This window comes from Eremothecium gossypii, chromosome III (assembly GCF_000091025.4).
Source record: "Eremothecium gossypii ATCC 10895 chromosome III, complete sequence".
NCBI classification, from domain to species: domain Eukaryota; kingdom Fungi; phylum Ascomycota; class Saccharomycetes; order Saccharomycetales; family Saccharomycetaceae; genus Eremothecium; species Eremothecium gossypii.
Genome location: NC_005784.3, coordinates 709,013 through 731,426, shown reverse-complemented (window position 1 = coordinate 731,426; position 22,414 = coordinate 709,013). Strand labels below are relative to the sequence as shown.

At 55.1% G+C, this 22,414-nt stretch overlaps 11 protein-coding genes across 11 annotated transcripts; 7 read left to right on the top strand and 4 right to left on the bottom strand.

Moving 5' to 3' along the window:
• Window positions 1–271: 271 nt before the first annotated feature.
• Window positions 272–949, top strand: REX2 (Rex2p; the record flags this gene model as incomplete). The annotated part of the gene is made up of 1 exon (NM_208972.1): window positions 272–949. The coding sequence occupies one exon, from the start codon at window positions 272–274 to the stop codon at window positions 947–949; it is 678 nt and encodes a 225-aa protein (NP_983619.1).
• A 520-nt stretch (window positions 950–1,469) lies between these two features.
• On the top strand, window positions 1,470–2,219 carry HAC1 (transcription factor HAC1; the record flags this gene model as incomplete). Its single annotated transcript, NM_208971.2, has 1 exon — window positions 1,470–2,219. One exon carries the CDS (start codon window positions 1,470–1,472, stop codon window positions 2,217–2,219), a length of 750 nt encoding a protein of 249 aa, NP_983618.2.
• A 927-nt stretch (window positions 2,220–3,146) lies between these two features.
• Window positions 3,147–4,556, top strand: SHM2 (glycine hydroxymethyltransferase SHM2; the record flags this gene model as incomplete). The annotated part of the gene is made up of 1 exon (NM_208970.2): window positions 3,147–4,556. One exon carries the CDS (start codon window positions 3,147–3,149, stop codon window positions 4,554–4,556), a length of 1,410 nt encoding a protein of 469 aa, NP_983617.2.
• Window positions 4,557–5,511: 955 nt separating this feature from the next.
• Window positions 5,512–6,444, top strand: RPI1 (Rpi1p; the record flags this gene model as incomplete). Its single annotated transcript, NM_208969.1, has 1 exon — window positions 5,512–6,444. The coding sequence occupies one exon, from the start codon at window positions 5,512–5,514 to the stop codon at window positions 6,442–6,444; it is 933 nt and encodes a 310-aa protein (NP_983616.1).
• A 109-nt stretch (window positions 6,445–6,553) lies between these two features.
• MNL2 (putative mannosidase MNL2) lies at window positions 6,554–8,698 on the bottom strand (the record flags this gene model as incomplete). The annotated part of the gene is made up of 1 exon (NM_208968.1): window positions 6,554–8,698. The coding sequence occupies one exon, from the start codon at window positions 8,696–8,698 to the stop codon at window positions 6,554–6,556; it is 2,145 nt and encodes a 714-aa protein (NP_983615.1).
• A 1,082-nt stretch (window positions 8,699–9,780) lies between these two features.
• On the top strand, window positions 9,781–12,645 carry AFI1 (Afi1p; the record flags this gene model as incomplete). Its single annotated transcript, NM_208967.2, has 1 exon — window positions 9,781–12,645. The coding sequence occupies one exon, from the start codon at window positions 9,781–9,783 to the stop codon at window positions 12,643–12,645; it is 2,865 nt and encodes a 954-aa protein (NP_983614.2).
• A 195-nt stretch (window positions 12,646–12,840) lies between these two features.
• ARO10 (phenylpyruvate decarboxylase ARO10) lies at window positions 12,841–14,730 on the bottom strand (the record flags this gene model as incomplete). The annotated part of the gene is made up of 1 exon (NM_208966.2): window positions 12,841–14,730. The coding sequence occupies one exon, from the start codon at window positions 14,728–14,730 to the stop codon at window positions 12,841–12,843; it is 1,890 nt and encodes a 629-aa protein (NP_983613.2).
• Window positions 14,731–15,176: 446 nt separating this feature from the next.
• Window positions 15,177–16,874, top strand: ADE2 (phosphoribosylaminoimidazole carboxylase ADE2; the record flags this gene model as incomplete). Its single annotated transcript, NM_208965.1, has 1 exon — window positions 15,177–16,874. One exon carries the CDS (start codon window positions 15,177–15,179, stop codon window positions 16,872–16,874), a length of 1,698 nt encoding a protein of 565 aa, NP_983612.1.
• Window positions 16,875–17,106: 232 nt separating this feature from the next.
• AGOS_ACR209W (ACR209Wp) lies at window positions 17,107–19,728 on the bottom strand (the record flags this gene model as incomplete). The annotated part of the gene is made up of 1 exon (NM_208964.2): window positions 17,107–19,728. The coding sequence occupies one exon, from the start codon at window positions 19,726–19,728 to the stop codon at window positions 17,107–17,109; it is 2,622 nt and encodes an 873-aa protein (NP_983611.2).
• Window positions 19,729–20,297: 569 nt separating this feature from the next.
• On the bottom strand, window positions 20,298–21,917 carry AGOS_ACR207W (ACR207Wp; the record flags this gene model as incomplete). Its single annotated transcript, NM_208962.2, has 1 exon — window positions 20,298–21,917. One exon carries the CDS (start codon window positions 21,915–21,917, stop codon window positions 20,298–20,300), a length of 1,620 nt encoding a protein of 539 aa, NP_983609.2.
• Window positions 21,918–22,131: 214 nt separating this feature from the next.
• SDH6 (Sdh6p) lies at window positions 22,132–22,371 on the top strand (the record flags this gene model as incomplete). Its single annotated transcript, NM_208961.1, has 1 exon — window positions 22,132–22,371. The coding sequence occupies one exon, from the start codon at window positions 22,132–22,134 to the stop codon at window positions 22,369–22,371; it is 240 nt and encodes a 79-aa protein (NP_983608.1).
• Window positions 22,372–22,414: the final 43 nt, after the last annotated feature.

Sequence of the window (22,414 nt, the reverse complement as noted above, 5' to 3'; positions counted from 1 at the left end):
ACGCTCTGCCTCGCTTCTTACTGGCAAGTCTCTGCGTCGCTCCTCTATGCAACATCCGCTGCACCTTGTGTCTGCACAGACCTCGCTTTTGTGTTCGAGCTACAAACGCTGTTGAAAAGGGGGCCGCCCGCCCGCAGGCTACACGCAGAGCGGGCGCGCTGCCGCCGCCAGCAGGGCCCCAGACGCCTGCCGCCGCCAGCGCCGGCGCCCTGCGGCGCCGCAGTGAAATTTTTCCGCGCGAGCGCAAGCGTCCGCGCACGAGCACACCCGTATGCTTCGCCTGCGCCGCCAGCTCCGCCGCATCTGCCTCTCGCGCCCCGCGCGCCGCGCCAACCCCTACCTCGCGCCCGGCGAGCTCTACAAGCCCATCGTCTGGATCGACTGCGAGATGACCGGCCTCGACCACACCTCGGACCACATCATCGAGGTCTGCTGCCTCGTCACCGACGGGCACCTCAACCCCGTCGACGACGGCTACGAGAGCGTCGTGCACGCCTCCGCCGCCGCGCTCGCCGCCATGGACGCCTGGTGCACCCAGCACCACGGCGCCAGCGGCCTCACCGCGCGCGCGCTGGCCTGCCCCAAGTCCGCCGCGCAGGTCGAGGCAGAGCTGCTCGCCTACATCCGCCGTCTCGTCCCCCGCCCCGGCCGCGCCGTGCTCGCCGGCAACAGCGTGCACATGGACCGCCTGTTCATGCTGCGCGACTTCCCCGCCGTCGTCGCCCACCTGTCCCACCGCATCATCGACGTCTCCTCGCTCGCCGAGGTCTGCGCCCGCCACAACCCCGCGCTGCACGCCGCCACGCCCCGCAAGCGCGCCGCCCACACCGCCCGCGCCGACATCCTCGAGAGCATCGCCCAGCTCCGCTGGTACCGCGCCCACTACCTCGTGCCGCCCGAGATGACCTGCACATCCGCCGATGACCCGGCCAGCCCTACGCCTACATAGTCCCCCAGGCCGGATTGCGTGCCGATCCCGCGTCTGCCCGATCCGCCGCAATATCCCCTTCCGTCGCCTCTCCGGTGGCTTGACCGATCCGCGATTGCCGCGCCGCCGGAGCTATCCGTTTACGTCTTGACACAAATAGCCAACAATGCTCGTATAGTGCCGACAGGCGCCCACGTAAACAAACATTTTGCCGGTATGCGCTATTTTGTCAACAGCGGGGCGGGGCTCGGCGGCACGGGACGTAATGAGCGCCCGTGCACCACGGAGGTGGCATGATGCGGGCGCGGGCTAGGCCCGGCGCCTGCGCGCGCGTCTCGGGCGGGAATGGCGGGCGCAGGCCGTACGACGGCACGCAAAGCCCCGCGGTATGCAGGCGTATCGGCAGCCGCAGCATCACTGTGGACGTGGGGCGGCGGAGGCTATTTATGGCGCAGCGGAGGGTATATAAGGGGCTACGGGCCGGTGGGTTTCGAGGTGTGGAAAGACAGCAACCAGACCATTCGCTAAGAAACCCATCCCCATGACAAGCCACACCGTGAACGACATCCCTGCGGACTTCAAGTCGACGCTGCCGCCCCGCAAGCGGGCCAAGACGCAGGAGGAGAAGGAGCAGCGGCGGATCGAGCGGATCCTGCGCAACCGCAAGGCGGCGCACCAGTCGCGCGAGAAGAAGCGGCTGCACCTGCTGTACCTGGAGCGCAAGTGCGCGCTGCTGGAGCGGATCGTGGCGCACGTGGACCTGGGCGCGCTGGTGGCGGCGCGCGGGGACGCGGCGCTGGGCCGGGCGGTCACGGAGTACGAGGCGGTGGCGCGCGAGGGCTCGGGCACGCCGTCGTTCGCGATCACGCTGGCGGACGAGCGCAGCGACAAGGACGAGGGCGCGGGGCTGTCGGCGGCGACGACGCCGAGCGTGAAGAGCCCCTGCGCGTCGGGCGCGACGCCGGGCTCGCCGTGCACGACGGTGGGCGAGGAGGCGTTCGGGCGCCGGGACTTCGTGCTGGAGGCGAAGCCGGAGCCGCTCGCGGCGGAGTCGTACTCGTACGGCGCGTTCGCGCCGGCGTACGAGGAGGGGCCGCGCGCGTTCGGCGGGCGGCCGGCCGCGAGCGAGTCGTGGAACCTGTTACTAACGCAGTCGCAGAACTACCCGTTGGGCGGCAGCAGTATCTTCAAGGACGACCTGAACGAGCCGTTCGAGTTGACTGATAGCTCGGTGGACTTTGACCATTGGCGCAATCCAGCAGCGGTTGTCCAGTGGAAGAGACGAGTGTGAGCGCGCCGGGCGCCCGGGCACGCAGTGCTCGCACCATGGGGATGGGGCGCGCCGCGGCGCGCGCTCGCCCTCGTCTCTTCTGCCCGAAGCGCAGTCAGGTGTTTTACCACTGGAGCTAGAAGATTTCATCTCGATGGATTGAGCTGCGCTTGTTCCGAAAAAACTTCAGTTTCTGGCGCTGAGCCTCAATGTATTTCATACTTCGTCATTTCCGTCCCTGCAAGGTATTGTTCTATATTTCCGGTCCGTTAGACCCACGTCGTCATTGCCCCCAACGCGGTAGGATCGTGCTCGGCGTGCCGGCAGCCATGGCTGCCCGCGTGCACATCCCAACGCCGGCTGGCAGCGACACCGAGGCGGAATGCCGTGGCGCGCCCTACGGGGCAGCGACTGGCGTTCCTCATTGAAGCATTGCTCCCTCGTGTCCTGCCGCCCGGTCTGCGGGCCCACTGCGGGCCTCCGTGCCCTGCCAGGATACGCCGACCCCGATCCACTGCGTTTGTACAGTAGTCCCGTTTGTCCTATATGTCCTTGTGCTTTCTGTGTTTCATGAACATTCCATATGTTATTATATCATTATCTGTCAGTATCTCCTACTATACAATATGTAACAAATACCCCTTCCTGTTAACCATCGCGCCAGCCCGCCAGCCCCTGCTTGCCGGCGCGTTCCTCGATTCGACCGCGCCCACGTGATGCGTGCGCACTTCTGACTCTGTCTGCTCTGTCAGCAGATTGCTCGAGTACAGTCATTTTGACGGATGCAAGGCCGCATGTGGTTGGCTGGGCAATTTCAACGCTCGCTCGCCAGCTCGCGGGGCATCGGCAGAGTCATAAAGTTGTACAAGGACCAGGACCAGCGCGTATATATATTCGGCTTCCCTCGCGCAGGTTTCGAGCGCCGACTGAGACCAAGCACCAAGCAGCATGCCATACCACCTATCCGAATCGCACAAGAAGCTCATCTCCTCGCACCTGAGCGAGAGCGACCCAGAGGTGGACGCGATCATCAAGGATGAAATTGACAGGCAAAAGCACTCGATTGTGCTGATTGCGTCGGAGAACTTGACGTCGACCGCCGTGTTCGACGCGCTAGGAACGCCGATGTGCAACAAGTACTCGGAGGGCTACCCCGGCGCGCGCTACTACGGCGGGAACCAGCACATCGACCGCATGGAGCTGCTGTGCCAGCGCCGCGCGCTGGAGGCGTTCCACGTGACGCCGGACCGCTGGGGCGTCAACGTGCAGTCGCTGTCCGGGTCGCCCGCGAACCTGCAGGTGTACCAGGCGCTGATGAAGCCGCACGAGCGGCTGATGGGTCTGCACCTGCCCGACGGCGGGCACCTGTCGCACGGCTACCAGACGGAGACGCGCAAGATCTCCGCGGTATCGACGTACTTCGAGTCGTTCCCGTACCGCGTGGACCCGGAGACCGGCATCATCGACTATGACACGCTCGAGAAGAACGCGGTGCTGTACCGGCCCAAGATCCTTGTGGCGGGCACCTCCGCGTACTGCCGGCTGATCGACTACAAGCGGATGCGCGAGATCGCCGACAAGGTCGGTGCGTACCTGATGGTCGACATGGCGCACATCTCGGGGCTGGTCGCCGCAGGCGTCATCCCCTCGCCCTTCGAGTACGCCGACATCGTCACCACCACCACCCACAAGTCGCTCAGAGGCCCACGGGGAGCCATGATCTTCTTCAGGAGAGGCGTGCGCTCCGTGCACCCAAAGACCGGCGAGGAGGTAATGTACGACCTCGAGGGCCCTATCAACTTCTCCGTCTTCCCCGGCCACCAGGGCGGCCCCCACAACCACACCATCTCCGCCCTGGCCACCGCGCTCAAGCAGGCGACGACCCCCGAGTTCAGGGAGTACCAGGAGCTCGTGTTGAAGAACGCCAAGGTCCTGGAGACCGAGTTCAAAAAGCTCAACTACCGCCTCGTCTCCGACGGCACCGACTCCCACATGGTCCTCGTCTCCTTGCGCGAGAAGGGCGTCGACGGCGCCCGCGTCGAGCACGTCTGCGAGAAGATCAACATCGCCCTCAACAAGAACTCCATCCCAGGCGACAAGTCCGCGCTCGTGCCCGGCGGCGTCCGCATCGGCGCCCCCGCCATGACCACCAGGGGCATGGGCGAGGAGGACTTCGCCCGCATCGTCGGCTACATCAACCGTGCTGTCGAGATCGCCCGTTCCATCCAGCAGTCGCTGCCCAAGGAGGCCAACAGGCTCAAGGACTTCAAGGCCAAGGTCGAGGACGGCACCGACGAGATAGCCCAGCTCGCCCAGGAGATCTACAGCTGGACTGAGGAGTACCCTCTGCCTGTCTAAGGACCAGACGTTTAGTATTGTACATAACATTATCCGCTCGAGATATCGCCCAGCCGTATGTACTGGCTACTACTTCGCTCGTTGATGCTGGGAGTGCCTCCGCGCACTTCGAAGGTTGGCACCGTTGCGGTGCGCTGTAAAAACGATAACCCTAACCGCGTTTGTTCGTCTATGTCGCTGCTCATGTATGACAGGGCGCCGGCCGTAGCTGACCGCAACCAAAATTCAGTGGCCGCCTGACATGGCCACGCACAGGCGCCACAGAAAACCGCGCAGGCCCTGCTCCGGGATAGTGCAGATCACCGTCCGCGGCCTATTTCACAGAACTCACGAACGACTTGCGTAACTGCGCCCTTTCCAGATTCGTACGCTACTTTCTCTAGGGCCATTTGCGTCTAGCGGGCATGCAGGCGGTAGCCTAGATTCGAATTCCGTTAATGGCGGTATAACGCGGGTACGGCCAAAGCAAGCGACGACACGTCGGCAGCTCGGCAGTTGGTTGCTCACGCATGCGAGCCATACCCGGTCTAGTATAGCTTCGGGTCAATGTGGCGCGTCGTGAGAAGTCGTTCACAATGGACGGAATTAGAAGGCAGTGGCCGCAGCCAGATGCAGGAAGTGAAGGTTTCAGGGACTGCGCTTATCGATGCTGGAAAGTCCGAAGCCCCAAAAAAGCCAGAAGAATACCATGTATAGCGCGGGAAGCAACAGAAACCTAACTAGCGACTGTATTATTTCGCGCAGAGACAATATAAGTCAGTACCGCATCCAGTAGCACGCATTGGTGCGTGTCCAGAACACGGATGCACGTGAAGAGGAGCTGAGGCGGTATTAAAGGGAAGCGGTTGAGATCCAAAACTCAGCAGTCGGAAGGGCTCAGCATTGCGTCTAAGTCCAGCAGTACAGGTAGCAGACCGGGCTGTACCAGTTGCAAACTTGGCAAGTGCGGGGCGCCATGAACAAGGACCAGCTTCAGATTGGCACGTGCAGAAACGGTGCAGGCGTCAGCGGGGCGGGCGGGGCCCACGACCACGCGTCGACGATCAAGCTGCCTCCGCTGACGAACCACCACATGCAGCAGTTCTCGGAGGTGAACAACGGACAGGGCTTTCCAGGGAGACCGGTGATATCGTCGCCCTCGGGGCAGACGCAGCAGTTCGGGTCGGGCACAATTGCGCCGCAGGCGATCTCGGGGGGCTCGGTGGCGAGCGCGACGCCACAGGACTCGTTCGAGGGCAGCAACAGCTACAAGCTTCCGAAGTATGCGCGGACGACCTGGAAGCCCCACGAGGATATCTCACTGCTCCGGATTCTGCTGAACAGCAAGCAGCAGCTGAGCGACCCGCAATTTATATCGAGCCCCCGGCGCAAGTTCTGGCAGTGGATCAGCGATCAGCTTTATCGCGAATCACACATTTCACGTAACACACGCCAGTGTCGGGATCGTTTCAACCTTCTGTACAAGAAGACCAGCAAGCGTTTCGCAACGCAACCGCCGCCGCCGCCGCAGGACGAGCTGGAAAAGCTTTTAAAAATGCTGCTCGAATCCTTCGCTTTCAACCCCGAGGGCAACATCATTCTCTGCGAACAGCGCGCACCCTCATCTGCATCTTCCTCTTCCTCGTCCACGGTCGTTATGGCACCATCGTCACAGAACCAGTACTCACAGGACGGTCAGGTGATGCCGTTTCCGTCGTACCAGCAATGTTCCGGGAATAATTCGCAGTCTTCGGCCGTCCCGGGGCCGGGCATGAATGAGCCGCTGGTACAAATTATCCACAATCTCTCAGCGGAGGTCAGTTCCCTACGGCAAGAGGTGACGCAAATCAAGCAGCTGCTTACCCGAAAATCGTGTTCTGATTCATCACCCAGTATCCCAAACTGGTGAACAATATATCACTAATAATCCAACTAATATACTAATGCCTGAGATCGCCTTTAGGGCATGCAAAGGGGAGGGCGGAGCCATACGGTGATGCTACCCAGAGCTCTGAATTTTAAATAGTCTTACGAAACATATTACCCTTGGCGGTAATGACCCAGTCATCAAGGTTGCCGACTTTTAAGCCATCGCTGAACATTAGATAAAGGTACTTCAAGCTTTTACTGAACCATTCTGGCGGCAGAATGTCCTCTCTTTCGCCTGCCAGGATGTTGCGAAAAGCTGACGGTTTCCTTTCGGCCACTCCTTTCGCGCCGACCGCAGTGTGCAGCTTGACCAGGGCTTCCCAGTGCTCCCAAGCCCGCAGGCGTAATTTTGAGTCACCGCTCAGGCGGAACATGTAGAATAAGCTTTCAATCATGTGACCTTCCGGTGACTGCAACAGTTCCCAGTCGTTAACGAACAACGGCCGAGCGGGATCCCAGGACTCTAGATCCCGGTCGTACGACCGCTCCGTGTCGACAAAAATGTATTTCTTGGCACCTGTAATCCGGGCTGCACCGGATTTAGTGAGCTTTACTCCATCCAGGAGGTCATTGTGGTCCCCCTGTTTGCGGTAGTATCCCTCTGACAATAGTTGGGACTTCTTATCTGCGTCGAAGTAACAGTCTGCAGCATCGCATGGATCAACGTAGACGCGCTCCACCGGTGTTCCAAGCAGCTGCTGCAAGCGCGCGCATCCCTCCATTATGCCATTTGCCGTTGACTTATACTTGGAGTCATCCACAAATAATGCCGCACCTGCAAGGGCAAGAACCCCAGATAGTGCGCAGGAGGCGTCGGTCATGTCGAACTCCCGCATCACCTTGACGACATCCGTACCGGTGGACGCATCGGTGTACGACCATGTCCGCACTGCACTGACGAAGAGCGGTTCATCAGGCTCAGAGGCAGCAGCTGATTCTGGAAGGGCGGGTCGGAAAATCATATTATTCATGATTGCCTCCAGGGCGGCCTTGAGCGTGTTCTTGAACGCTGCACTGAGCTCCGGGTCTGTAACTATGAGCGCTAAGTCCTGTAAGCTGCGGCACCACGCTGCGAGCCCGTCCCATGAGTAATACTGTATGCCTTCTGCATCAGAACTACCGCGAGCGCCCACGGCCGGACGCAGTCGCCTTACAAGCTTACAGCCAATGTACCGTCCCTGGAAAATGCTCTTGATCCCACGAATCTCGGATGTTGTTATTTCGCAGCCACTAGGGTCAACATAGTCGGTGACGAGGCCTTCGAGGTCAAACTCATCTTCAGAATTGGCAGCAAGGTCGTAGAGACCGTATATGGAATTGAAGTACTTCTGGTCGCGCGTCAGCTGCGTGAGGCGCGCAAACTCCACGCTTACGCCCGCGAGATGCGCGAGGGCGCTCCTGCGATATGGGTGCCTGTTCTGCAGAGGTGATCGTACGTCTAGCGGCGCCATTGCCGCGCCAGAAGGCGTGTTAAATGCTTCTAAGATGATATCCGCAAGCTCTACCGCTTTAGACAGTAACACAGGCTCGTGCGACAGCTCGTAAGCGCCTATCAGCGCGCCTAGTGTGGGATCCGAGGTCGCATTCCAATCGGCGGGCATTTTGTCAGCGTGGAATTCGAAGCCGCCCAAAAATTGCAGCACAGCTTCTGCGTCATCTGTCGCCCCGACCAGATACAGCATCTCTAGAGACAGGATCATGGTCGTTGCTAGACCAGTGGTGTCATAGGGCTGTGCTGATAGTGGCTGCATACCGTCATGGCCCCACGCTAGCCGTTTGTATTGCTGCCAGTCCTGCATGAACGCATCGCGGATAGCGCGCAGCCGGTCATCATCCGCTTCGAGCAGATGAACCGGCGCCTGAACACGACCGCGCATGCCACGTGCCGGCCGCTCGCGTATTTCTACCTTGGCATGAAGAGTATCGTACCGAGGTGCCCTGCGGCGCACTTCGGCCGTGTCGTGCACCTGCGGGGCATCTCTCCAGGTGTCCAAAAGTAGCGGAAAGTAGCGGTTTTTCGCCACTAGCTGCACCGGATCCGCGAGGTCGTCGGGCGGCGTGGGTGCGCTATCGCCGCTCGCTTTGCTGATCTGTGGGAGATGCTCCGTCTGCGCATACGAGTTTAGCATGTCTATCTGGTTCTCTACCGTGTAGTAGAAGAGAATCAGCGCAGTAGTCGCAAAGACCAACACGGATCGCGTGCGCCTGGCCAATGCCACTAGCGCTCCGGCCATCGGGGTGTCGGTGATGCGTGTGTCGGAGAAGATGCCTGCGATATGTGTATTTCACTCGCTATGCTGCGGTGTCGCAATGCGGTGTCCTGATGGATACTGGTGCTCGAGATCCATCACGTGATCCATAACTCGGCACGCGAGCGTTGGCGCCCATCACTGCGGCAGGCCTTGCACGACACTGCTGGTAGCCCCACTGTGTTGCTTGCGTGTTTAGTGTACCCTCTGGAACCTGATGTGGGCACCGCATCTAATTATTTCGTACATGTCGCCGAAACCATCTCGAGCGCGCTCGGTTGAGTAGTCGTGCTCACGTCATCTGCTTTCCCAGTCTTGGCAAACCACGTGACCACAACCGATGCTCTTGTACGAAGATACACGTGGTAGAAACGCCACATGCCAATGCCAGAATATGGCACCAGCTGCCGGTAGTCGCGCGCGGCGGGAGCCTGGCAGAGCTCCGGATCTGTTCTCCTGATGGTGGACGTTTCTTCAGCATCACAAGCTCTTCATGCGCCTGCCGCCGGCACGGGTGGACACCCACAGCCACCACGTTACCCGGTGTATCCCTCATCCGACTAATTAAGCGTTACCCGGAGGAGACTCATTACCCGGACGACTTTGGGTTCTGGACGTGACGACCAACACTCCGATCTGACACGATAAAGAACACCTTGCATACACGCTCGCATTCGCAATGCTGCACTGTAGAGCATAGCAATACGTCCTGCAACCGGAGTAGTTAATCGGACGACGGTTTGGTAAACTGAAAGCAATCGTACGCACACAATAGGCAAAAGACGTGTCGGACTCGTAAAGACAGATTCTGAGACTATTTGGATAACAAATACTAAGAGGGGAGTGTTTGGACCTGGAAAGCTATAGGTCGCGGATATCGCAGCGAAAAAAAGCACGAGTATTTATAGGCGCACCGAATTGGCCGACTGGTTACAGGCTGGTGGCAACTCGAAGAAAAGGAGGACGTGCGGCGCAGTGGGCACGGTGTTTGTTTGCTTTGGTGGGCGCGGTAGGATCCACGGCATACAGAGGCGAGCAAGAGCGCTAATACAGGACGAGCAGCAGACATGGTGTCGCGGATGGGGCCACTCGGGAGCGGTGGGCAGGGACAGGGCAGGACAGGGCCGGGGCTACAGCAGGCGCCCACAGTCGTGCGGAATGGGCCAATGCGGCGCGCGGGGCGCGGCGAGGCCACGCGCGAGCCTGCGACCAACGTGGAATACATATTGGCAGCGGAGTTTGACAACAAGTTGGGGCCGGTGCTGAAGCACCAGTTTCCGAAGAACCTGCCGGGCTTTAAGAGCACGAACTCTAACCTGTCGAACCTGGCGGGCCTTATGATCCCGAACGGGATTGAAAATCGGCCGGGAGAGTCCGATTTTACGACCTTTATTCTTTACAAGGACAGGTATGCACAGACCTTCCAGTTGTTCCCGAACGATAACGCCAAGGGCAGTTTGAAACCAACGGCAGAGTCTCATGGACACTTGGGGGGATCGCCCTCGTCGCGTCTGGAGTCTATGATCCTAGAGGAGGATGAAAATGCAGGCAGTAGTAAGACATCTCTATCACAGGCGCGTGAGATCCCCCTGTTCTTCATTAATGTTGTTCACGCTAAGATAGATAACGCCAATGAACGTGGCGCTGTCATTAAATCCTTGGCGGTGGGCACGTCCCTGCAGAACTTTTTCATTTTTAAACCTTTGCTGATGATGGCGCTGGATGAGTACATCAAGATGCCGAATATCCGCATTCTTATCGAGTGCTTCAACATGATTAACAGTTTGGATTTATCACTTATGAATCGCATTCACTCTAATAAAGTCCTCCAGAATATCTTGAACTCCATTAACAATGACGAGATCATCAACGAGATCTTTGATCCGGAGGAGAAATCCTTAAAGCACATTCTTCGGGTCAATGAGCTTCCCAAGCATGATGTCAACGGCAATTCCATTGTTTTCAAACAAGGTGCTATGGTTTACCGGTTTGATTCATTCAAGCCGCAAGTTTTACCTGAACATTTCACAAAAATACCGCTGCAGATTGACCTGATCAAGTATGATGCCATAAAACTTAATATCAACTACAAGGATCATGTTTTGAAGTTTTTGAGACAGTTTATTCCACAAATAAGCCTGTTAGATAGGAATGACCCTTCTTGGAGGTTAATGGTGAACTCTACCACCCTTTCTAAGGATAGCTTATGCCAATTTGTGCTTGCCTTATCCAACTTTATTAATGCATTTGATCATCAACATTATTTCCAGAACTCCTCTGTTATTATATTCCCTTACATGGACATATCTATGATTGACGAGCTTCGGAACGAGTTCTCGGTTAAAAAGACTGGTAACTATTTTTCGATTGTTGGTGTATCGAACCCTATTTTCGAAATGCAAAAGGATGTATGGGACTTTTACTATGATCTGGATAGTGCAACCCTTCTTACGCAGGCTAAGCCTAGCAAAATGAATCCAGTTACAATTATTGGTTCAACTAACCCCCAAAATAATAGAAGTAGTGAGTTGCTGATGAAGATATTCAACAAACATCCTACTTCTCATGTTACCATAAAACAGGAAACTCCCAAAATGGGTCTGCTATTGAAGTTTATTCAATACATAGTACTTCAACAGCATGACAACCAAACTGTGCTAAATGTGTTCAAAAGAGTGATAATACTTCAGTTGATTCACTTATTCTCTAGACTAAACCACGATTCGGGACCTTCGATTGAGCTCCTATTAAAGGATGAGTATATGCTAACTTACAAGGACTTTATCATGTTTCCAGAGTTTTTCGAATACAGCTCTTTGAAATGTATCAGACTAATGCATAATTTGGAAACATGTCTGCAGCATGTATTCTTTCCGAAGAATAGGTCAAGAGAGGTGAGGAAGCGCGTTTTGACCCAACTTTATGGCCACCTAAAGAATATATACAAATTCATGTCGGTGAATAAGGCGCATATGGGTAGGTTTTTAAACGTGTGTCTGAATTATCCACTCACGCATCCATTCGAAACGTTTGATTTGGAGAAATCAGACTTTTCGAAGATTAATTTAACCATCGCACTTAGACACGAAATGAAGCATACAGAAGCACTGGACGGCTTATGCTATGCGCAATCTAACATCATTGACTACTTTTCTTTGGATAAAGGTTTGAGTCTGGTATTCTATCCGCTACTGATCAATCCAACCGCAGATACGTTTGCTGCATCATCTGATCCAACGAATTCCAACTCAGTCAAAGAATCCCCGCAGAGTAACCATAGTAGGGTATCGACCGAAATCAGGGGAACATCTGCCGCAAGTAACCACCAGTCCGAGAACCTCTCTGTGATTTCGAGTATCTATGAGAATAACATTGATATTGAATCGGCATATTCCATGAGGGATGACGTTACTACTGTTACCTGCACAGCACAGGAGGACCTTGTACAACTTGTAGAGAAGATCAGGCGTCTAACGATAAAGATTTTATTGAGGATCGAGAGGCACCACATTGGGAATATGTTGATCAACAAGAAGTTGAATCCTATATTTCCTTTAACGTATCGTACTTTAAAGAAGGAGTACTTCCCAGTGTCCCCTAGGCGGTCTGCGAATGATGATACTGTTTCAGGAGCTCCTGCCGACCTATACATTGCTCCAGGAACTCCCTTGTCAGGCAGCGCTGGAGTGACGAAGTCTGAGATCACTATTTCTCCGCAAAGGAAGGAGCTCTTACAGGAATTGTCCTTGATTTCCACCGCACAACAAGATGCACTAAGCGTAGGGAATAAGACAGAAACTACCAGTATGCAATCAAAATTGGAGCTTCTTCAGTCATTAACAAATCTAGAGTTGGTTACTGTTCGGAACACTGAAAGCCCTGATCCTGAAGTTACATCGGGGACTTCAAGTGATGTTGCCGGGAAAGCGTAGAACCAGCTCTCTTCTAGTTATTGTGGGCGCACGCACTTAACATATGGAAGACCACCCTTCATATCTTGGCCTCTGTCTTAGCTTATGCATAAATTACATTCTCGTTTACTATTGTATGTATTAAATACGAACGTTATCTCTCGATAACCCCTGCATGTCTTCTGTTGCTCGTCTGCGGAGTAGCTACGCAGCCTGTTAGGCAGCATTGTGCTGGAACTGCTTTGCAAGCTCCTTCAGGGTTGCTGAAATGTCCATCTTGTCTAGTATGACTTCCATCAGCCTGATTTTCGATCTTTTCTTATCAGATTTCCATGAGGATAAATGTTCAATCAAACTGTTGAAATCCTTCACTCTCACTGATTCCGAACGCGTACCGTCAAAGTCCCCGAACACGCGAAGAAGTTTAGTCCAATCCCATGACATGATGTCGTTATAAGATCTCGTCGGACCTTTGATCACTCTTTCTACCGTATAGCCATCATTGTTCCACAAGAGAACCTCCACAGGGAGCTCGTACCTAATAAACGTGCTTAGTTCCTGGATCGTCATTTGCGCTGCCCCATCGCCTTCGCATAGCACCAACCTTGGAGTGTATCCCTCGTTGGCAAGTTTAGGCCCGAGGTGGAGCCTTGGAAATTCTCTCATGGCGCACGCCACACCTAGTGCGGCAGGCAGTGCCATACCAATAGAAAGATAGAATGATTGCGAAATGCACTTGAGATCTGTTGGAAACTTCATGTCAAAGACAGAAAATTGGAACGTACCGGTGTCCACCACCATGACATCGCCCGGATTTAAACACTCTGGTATCATATGTTGCAACATGCCCTGGGTAATCGGCTCGTCTGCTGCGTATTGGTGTTCACGCGGGACTCGTTTCTTCGCAGTCGGGTAATTAAATGAGAGGTTTGCAACGTTCAGGTGGGCTAGGATGGACCTCAACACTGGCAGCAAGTGGCCCGAATTTAAAATGGTTTGCTCGCCGTTGCGTGTAAGGCTAACATACTCCGGGTGCAATTCGATGATCATTGATTGCGGGTTAAACTGAAAGGTATACTTCCAGGTATTCACTTCGTCCTTGACCGGCCCCAGGTAGAGGATTAAGTCACATTCTTGCAGAAGGGCATTCCGCTCCTTTGAACCTGCACCATAATAGACGCCCTTATAGTGCGGCTGGGTCTCGTCCAATATGGATTTTCCCATGATTGTCGAGAAGTTCCACATGCCCGTCAACTCCACCAGACGGCGCACGTCGCCCGTCAGGCCAAACCTGTCACAAAGCCCATCGCATAGTATTGCAGGCGTGCTCGACTGGTACAGGTGCTGCAAAATTTCTATTCCAATCCGGTCACAGGCTGCCAGGTTAGTGCGCTCCAAAACAGCGCTTTCAAGCATGATAGTTGGCGCCTGCACAAGATTACGGCTGGAGACCTTCATGTTCGGCATGTCGGCCGGAACAAAAAGGTACCCGGGCTTCCCGTGCCGCCAGATCTCCCTGATCACATGGTCTATCTGGTCGCAGGCCGTCTCCAAGTCCTCCAGAAACTCGCAGCAGCAGCTCACGCGGCCGCTCACCATCTCACTATACACCTTGTGGTTCGGCGCCTCAAAGTTACTATTCCGCAGACGCGGCACGAGGTGGTGCACGTTGCCGTGCAGCTCCGGATGTGTCTGCGCCGCGCGCATTGACACGCCCACAATGTGCAGCACTTTCACGTGTTCGGCAAACGCGCCTGCCACGCCATTGAGAGCCGATAACTCCCCCACCCCTAACGTCGTCACCACGCAGCCGATCTTGTTGCAATACCGGGAATACCCGTCCGCTGCATACGCCGCATTGAGTTCGTTGCATGTGCCGATCCATTGCAGGCCCTCCGCGCACACAGCCTCCCCGTACATATGCTCCAGCAGCCCCATGTTGAAGTCGCCCGGCACCCCGAACACCGTTTTCGTCCCTGCGCTCATCAGCCGACGGAACATGTACTCGCCCAATGGCATCTCAGCCGGCATCCACCCGCTCTTCAATTCCTCTCCGCTGTCACCTGCGCTCTGTAGGCCCATGCCCGTTAGTCCAATTGGCTTCATGTCTCGTGCCGCTCGCTTACCTCCTGTAAACCTCCTACCCCTGTTACAGATACGCACATTATATATAATTACGCCAGGCTGAGATTTACCAGCCCACGAATAGCCACACTGATACTGTACTGCAGCACTATCTCAAGCTTTAACTCGGTAACTGCCGGCAACATCGGCCCTTTATCGTACTTTGTGGAGAAACGGCAGATATTAGAGATGGACTTTCTAAAAGCAGACATTTGACGCATCTCTATTTTCTTGACTCTGATCCTTCGGAGGAGGCATTTTTCAAGGTTCTACGTCGAGTTTAGTGCTCGAGAATTAAACATGCATAATAGAGGGGGGCTCATGTGCAGCCAATATAATAGGCCGCATACAAGCTGGGACATAACTAACACAGATGAAAAACAGAGCGAAAGATAGAAGATCTGAAACAGAGAGATTGGCGGCGCACTATGGACCATAGGACTGTCGGTATACTGGGCGGCGGCCAACTGGGCCGCATGATTGTCGAGGCTGCCAACCGGCTAAACGTGAAGACCGTCGTGTTGGACGGGCCAAACTCGCCCGCAAAGCAAATCAATGCCGTGGGAGAGCACGTGGAGGGCAGCTTCGGGGTGGCTGCGGACATCGAGGAGCTCGCGCAGCGCAGCGACGTGCTGACTGTGGAGATTGAGCATGTTGACGTGGGCACGCTGAGGGGCCTGCAGGCGAAGATGCCATCGCTTACAATATACCCGACGCCGGAGGCCATTGAGCTGATCCAGGACAAGCATGTGCAGAAGGAGCACCTGTCGGGGCACGGTGTTGCGGTGGCGGAGTCTATCGCGGTCGAGGGCACGGAGCCTGCGCTGGTGGCTGTTGGCGAGCAGTTGGGGTACCCGTACATGCTGAAGGCGCGCAAGCTGGCGTACGACGGCCGGGGGAACTTTGTGGTGAAGAGTCGCGACAGCATCGCGGAGGCGCTGGAGACGCTGGCCGACAGATCGCTCTATGCAGAGCGGTGGGCGCCCTTTGTGCGCGAGCTGGCGGTGATGATCGTGCGATCGCCAGAGGGACAGCTGTTCTCGTACCCTATGGTCGAGACGGTGCACCAGAACAACATATGCCACCTATGCTACGCGCCAGCGCGGGTTGCTGACTCAATCCAGCTACGTGCCAAGCTTCTAGCCGAAAGAGCCGTCGCAACGCTGCCTGGCGCGGGTATCTTCGGGGTGGAGATGTTCCTGCTGGAGGATGGCGAGCTGTTGGTCAACGAGATCGCGCCCCGGCCACATAATTCTGGCCACTACACCATCGATGCCTGTGTGACCTCGCAGTTCGAGGCACACCTGCGGTCGATTCTTGGGCTGCCGATGCCGCGGGGGTTCTCATCGATGGCTACGTCCAACACACACGCTATTATGCTAAATGTGCTTGGCGACCCGCAAGTGAAGGACAAGGAACTAGCGATATGTGAGCGCGCCCTGGAAACTCCTGGAGCTTCGGTATACCTGTACGGGAAGGAGTCGAAGCCGAAGAGGAAGGTCGGCCACATAAATATTGTGGCTTCCTCCATGCAAGAAGCGGAGCGCAAACTCAGGTTCATCACCGGCGGGGCAGTGAGTTTGGAAGAGGATGGGCATAACCCACAGGGGGATGCGTCTCCCCTGGTTGGAATCATAATGGGGTCCGACTCGGATCTACCCGTTATGAGCAAGGCTTGCGAGATACTGACTCAGTTCGGTGTCCCATACGAGGTGACGATTGTCTCAGCCCACCGGACCCCTCATAGGATGTCGAAGTACGCCATCGAGGCCTCTGAGCGAGGAATCAAGGCTATCATTGCAGGTGCAGGCGGTGCCGCTCATTTGCCGGGAATGGTCGCGGCCATGACCCCTCTCCCCGTCATTGGGGTGCCTGTCAAGGGTTCAGTCCTCGATGGGGTCGATTCATTACATTCTATTGTACAGATGCCTAGGGGTGTGCCGGTGGCTACCGTCGCAATCAACAATAGCACCAATGCTGCTCTACTCGCTGTTAGACTTCTAGGAGCATACGACACCAAGTACCACGCCTTGATGCAACAGTTTCTCTTGAAACAGGAGGAAGAAGTTCTAGGCAAGGCAGAAAAGTTGGAAACGATTGGATATAGGGCGTACTTGGATCAATAGTTATGTTTGATATAGTGCTGGCGAACAGTGTGTAGTCAAATAGCCATAGTCAATGGTTTCCAGAACTTCTCGTCTCCATGCACAACACACCGTACTGCCATCTGTACCATTGTAGTTACAGTATAAATTACCGGACCATGCTTCCATCAGCATAGGCACAACTCCGCCGTAGTTGGTTCACAATTCCGCATATGCGACACGCGAAACCTGTTTCCGTTTCTAGTACTAATAGTTATACAACTGCTCCAAGGAGCGCAAGTAATTTTGTGAGGTTCCGACTTATGGCACTATTGTAATTGAGCCTTTGAGATTTTACAACCACGGTATCTGCATACGAACGCAGCTGGCATAATATAGACCTTCCGTTAATAATGGTATCTAACATTTGAAAAACCACATCTTGGGTTATATCTTCTGCGGGAATTGTATGGAATAAAAGAGTTCCCGAGCATATATCTTTGAATTCACCGTTAAAAGTCATATCTCCTATAGGGATTCTTCTTTTAGCTGGGGATTTGAATGTCCATTTACCACCAGCATACTGTGGCACCACGTAGTTACTGAATAGAAGAATAATCACTACCAGGGTAGGTAGCATGTCTACCAGGAGGTTATCAAAAAATTCGGGGTAGGGCCCGCAGGATACACCGACCGCTTCACCTGCGGAACCGTCGCCATGCAACATTTCTGTGCTTGAATTAGACTCTTCAAGTTGTAGTATTGACTTCTTTGAAATGTATTCTTCATCACACCAAACCTCAGTTCGAAAGCCATGAGTTTCTTCCGTCGACAACGGTGAGTTGGAGGACGAGCATGAAATGGCATTACTTCTTTTGCTCCTCGAGGGTTGGGACATATTGTATCTGGATTTCATATCAGGGAGCCTTGTAGAAGGCATCCCATTTGCGGCCAGGCCTAGCGAATAGAGGATATCCGCTAGAATAAACAGCTGAAGCAGTAACTGACGGATAGTCCAGGCATCCAAGTCTGAAAGTATCCGTGTTAAAAATCCGTGAGCGCTTTGCATGGACACATCAGAATCTGGTGCTCTCAAGTCAAGTTGGAACTTTATCCCATCTCGACTGCAGCAGCTGAGGTATCGAAGAAGCATACTATCCGAAACAACTTTAACGTTTAAATTCGAGATAGATTGCAGGTGGATTGTATTCATATCACCGAGTCTGTAGACGTTTGCATTAATGCTAGGCTGCATTTGTTGAAGCGTGCCAATAAATTCATTGTTAGGTATCCTGCCCTCTTGCCAAGAGCTGTAAAGTACATGAAGCATATGTTCGGTTGAAGGCAGGTGGGATTTGGTGGAGAATAGCTTACCAGTGTATTTGTAGCTTGTTGGTACACCAACTGGTATGAATGCCTTCATTAAATTATCAACATTCAACGAGCTCAGGAGCGATGCCAGCCATTTTGAATCCTGCGAGAAAAGCATTATCTTCTGGAGGAGGTAGAAAACGCGGCACAGCAATTGCAGCATATGAGCACAGTTCTCAGCCATGGCACGCGGCACAAACTGTGCAAGCTGCATATCCGTGTGTTTTCGAGCTAAAGAATCCGGGACCTTGCCAAGTATTAGGATGCGAATTAGTTTCTCTATCGTGGACTTGCAGTTGCCTGATAATGGGGTATGATTCAAATAGAAGTAACAAAGAAGTAAAACATGCTGCACAATTGCATATTCATTCTCCAGTTTATGCCAGCTTTTCCTCAACATATCTAAGAAATACGCTGAATCGTAGGTAATACTATGTTTGACATAAGGTGATGCACATAAAAAGATGGCGCTTTGTACAGCAGAGTTCAGTGTGCCAACATTCTCAGGGCGTTCCTCAGAGTCTGAAAGCAGCCGCAAATGCGGTTCAACATATATGTAATACGCATCAATACACTGTTCAACCACTTCCGATGGAAGAGAGCCAAAGTCAGCGTGGTAGCGGCCAACGGAGTACTGTGCCGCGTCACTGGAACGCACAGTGTTATTGTGCACAGTATTCAATGTCATAGACGAGGTAAAAGGAGATAGTCGTGTGTCGGTGTTACATGAGCTTCGGCACTGGGTGCTGCCAGCCGCAGAGTCTTTCGAGGACATCAATTGAACTGCAGGGTTAGTCATGGTCATTGGTCGCACAGCATGGCTTGTGAACGGCAAGGGAAATGCTGACGGTGAGCTTCCCACCCCCAATGATGCCCTACGAGAAGGCTTCAGACTCGCAGCGCATGTGCTAGGGTGGAAGGCTGCGTGTGGGGGCATGGGCTGCTCAATGGGCAATTTCGGGAACGCCGTGCCTCCCGAAACGGGAGGCTGCATGCACTGGCCTGGCTGGGCGACTGGCGATGAGCGCGGCCCTGAATGGGGCACGTGCGGCGGGAGCAGGTATCGCTGGCACCTTCCTAGATTCGAGGCTGTACTAAACTCGCGCATGGGAGTCGACGGGGCTGCTGTTTCTAGTGGGGCTACCTGCAAGCAGTATCGCGGGTCCCTCAGCTCATCATCCATGCAATCGCGACTCCGCGATTGCGTGAACGGCGGTGCCAGACGTACCCGGCTCGCGCCCCTGTCGAGCTTCGCCTCCGCCATTCTCATCGGCCCAAACGTCTGGAGCAGAAACTTGGTATGCGGCAATTGTTTCTTCGGAGGCCGCCGCCCTCCCCTCTGCGAGCGCACGAAGACGCACTCCAGGCGCTGCAGCGCGCAGTTCGAGCACACCGCAGGATCCCCGCCACGCTCCGCCCGCGCCTCCCCATCGCACCTGATCTTCTTGTCCCGGCACGCCAGACATGCGCGTCTGGCCACCTTCCGTTTCTCATTAGGCCTATGCATCAATGCCATCTGCAACATGGTTGGTGCGCCTATGGTCCTGATTGTGCCCGACCACACAGTTTATATACATCTACCGCGCCTCCGCAACACGCTGCGCACCATGATTGTGCAAAGAAGCCGCTCGGAGAACACTTGTGGTTCGATAGGCCCTTAAACCTATTGTCCCTTCTCACATTCGCCATTTTCGCTTGCCTACCTGCAGACGGAACTGTAAATTCCGGTCCCTACCGAACTCTTGAGTTGCACAATACCTGCCCAAGCATCGCCAAGATCCGCGAGGCTTTGGCTACGCTTAGGTGCGCCCAGATATAGAAAACTGAGCTTTCCGTATTCGCATTGGAGTACCCTGACGCTGAGCCCCTCCGAAAAAGTGAGTTTTGACAGATTCTGACTAATGTCTCTCACCGGCTGCGAGTTCGCATAATCTGTTGGGGACCGTTCGCTGCACTCAGAACGCCCTTTGTGGGTGCACTGAGTCCCTTAATGCGCCTCGAAGAGGCTGAAACTTGCGGACACTGCGCCAAGTTCCAAAAATAATCTTCCTCCGCTTACCGAAAATGTCCGTCCTCCCTAACAAGGTGTCGTCACTACAGGCTTTCTGCAGTTAGATCCGGCTTGATCCGAAAAGGTCTATCCCGCCAGTTGATTACAGAACCGCTCATAGCCTTGATCCATATGGGGAAGGCGAGGACTTCACGTAGTAGCCAGTATTGTAGCCAATTATAGAACGGGCGCTCGTAGGACGCAGCCGGGTAGCGATGGCCAAAGGCTATAGTGGGGTCCAGCGTGCGCACAAGCGTGTTGTACTGGATCCTGTCCATATAGCACCAAGCCGCCATGTGAAGGACAAAGTAGGCGAACGCAGCTGTGGTGGGATGCGCGGCTGCGAGCAGGCGCGGGAGAGCGTAGGAGCCCATCAGGCCGATGAGGATGCTTTCCGTGGTGGGCTCAAGCAGCGTCGCGGCGAGCACCATGTACTTGCGGACGCGCTGCCAGCGCACGCGGCGGTCAAAGTAGTTCTGCAGGCCGTCGTGGTTCACGCTGTAGTGCAGGGGCTGATACACGCATTGGCCGGTCATGCCTGTGCGGCCGCCCAGCATGTCCCAGAGCGCGGTGCCGATCATGTTGTCCTCGCCGATGTAGGTGCTGAAGAACTCGATGCCGTGACTGTGTTGCTGCTGTTCGGGGCCGACGACCGTGCGGCGGAGCTCATTCTGGGCCCAGGTGATTCTCGTGAACGGGAGGTGCGTGTGGGCCACGGAGTTCGCAGTCTTCAGCGCGTTCAACCTGGCACAGCGCTTGATGGCATCGTCCCTGAACAGGGCGCTGGTGACAGCCCCGTCGCCCAGCACCTGGACGGCGCGGTTGAGCGCGCTGCGTCTGTAGAGGTTGCTTTTGCCATTGACACAGGGAGCGACGCCGACTTTATTGAACGCAACGTAGAACTTGGCGTGGCTACTGAACAGGAACATCTCCTCGAGACGGGCGCTCCGGCTCTGCGCATTGAGCCCGATGCCCAGCGGGATGTGGTGCGTCAGCACCACCGGTCTCCGAGTTTTGCGCCCGTTGTCCAGCGACCCGGCCAGGCTGGCCACGCTGCGGCGCAGCATGCCCGGCGGCGCCCAGACGTTGGAGTCGAGGATCCACACGATGTCGTGCTGCGCGCTACGGTACGCCTTGGCGAGGTTGTTCACTTTGGGGTTGGGCCCGAACGCTTCCCGCCCCACCAGCACCTTCAGGTTGCGCGTGGGGTACTGCGCCAGCAGTGCTGTGAGTATCGGTAGGCACTCGTCGTCCTCGCTCTCGACGCAGAACAGTACCTCGAGCTTCTCGGGCGGGTATTCCTGCTTGATGCAGCTCTCCAGGCACATTGCCATTTCGGGCTCTATGCCGCGGCAGGGGCGGATGATCGAGACCGCTGCCTCGCTCTCTTCCTCGGTGCCCGCCCCGTCCCACAGTCGCTGACTCGCCATCTGCGATGTGAATTTGGTCATGATCTCGTACCATCCACTGGTAGCGAATGCCACCACAATTAGGTACCATACAAAAAACACCACACATAAGGCCCACTGCACATAGCCGATCCTGTGCGACTCAGCCAATTCGGGGTCAAGGGGCATCATCTCGCCAAGCTGCGGCGCGAGCCCAGCCGCCACGAACGGTAAGCTGAAGAGCCTGCATTGTGAGAATCGCACTATCCACAGCATGATGGAATTCTGGATCTGCTGTCTTTGGCACACTTCTCCTAGACTCTTTATGTCCTGGGGAGCCCTTGCGCGAGAGGGGCCTTTTTCGGTGAAACTATCTCAAAGTTCGAGAATTTTTGGTGGGTAATGCGTCCAACGTCTTTTCTTAATGAGCAGCAATACTACGGGGGGGCGTATTCTTGACTGAATCACTAGAGTTACAGGTCCCCTAGTCATGGTGAAGCGGTTTAGTGGACTGCAGAAGGACGTTCTGCATCTATACCGAGAGTTCATCAGGGTCGCCTACACAAAGGCTCCTGAAAACAGGCCTCACTTCATAGGCTACATCAGAGAGGAATTTCGGCGCCATAAGGACCTGCCTCGCAAGAACTTCGTTGCAATTGAGCATTTGCTGCGGGTAGGCAAGAAGAAGTTGGCGCTGTACTCCAGCCCAGAAATCAAGGACATCCGCTGAAGCAGCTTGGATGCTAAGGTCAATGTATAGATGACTTTTATAC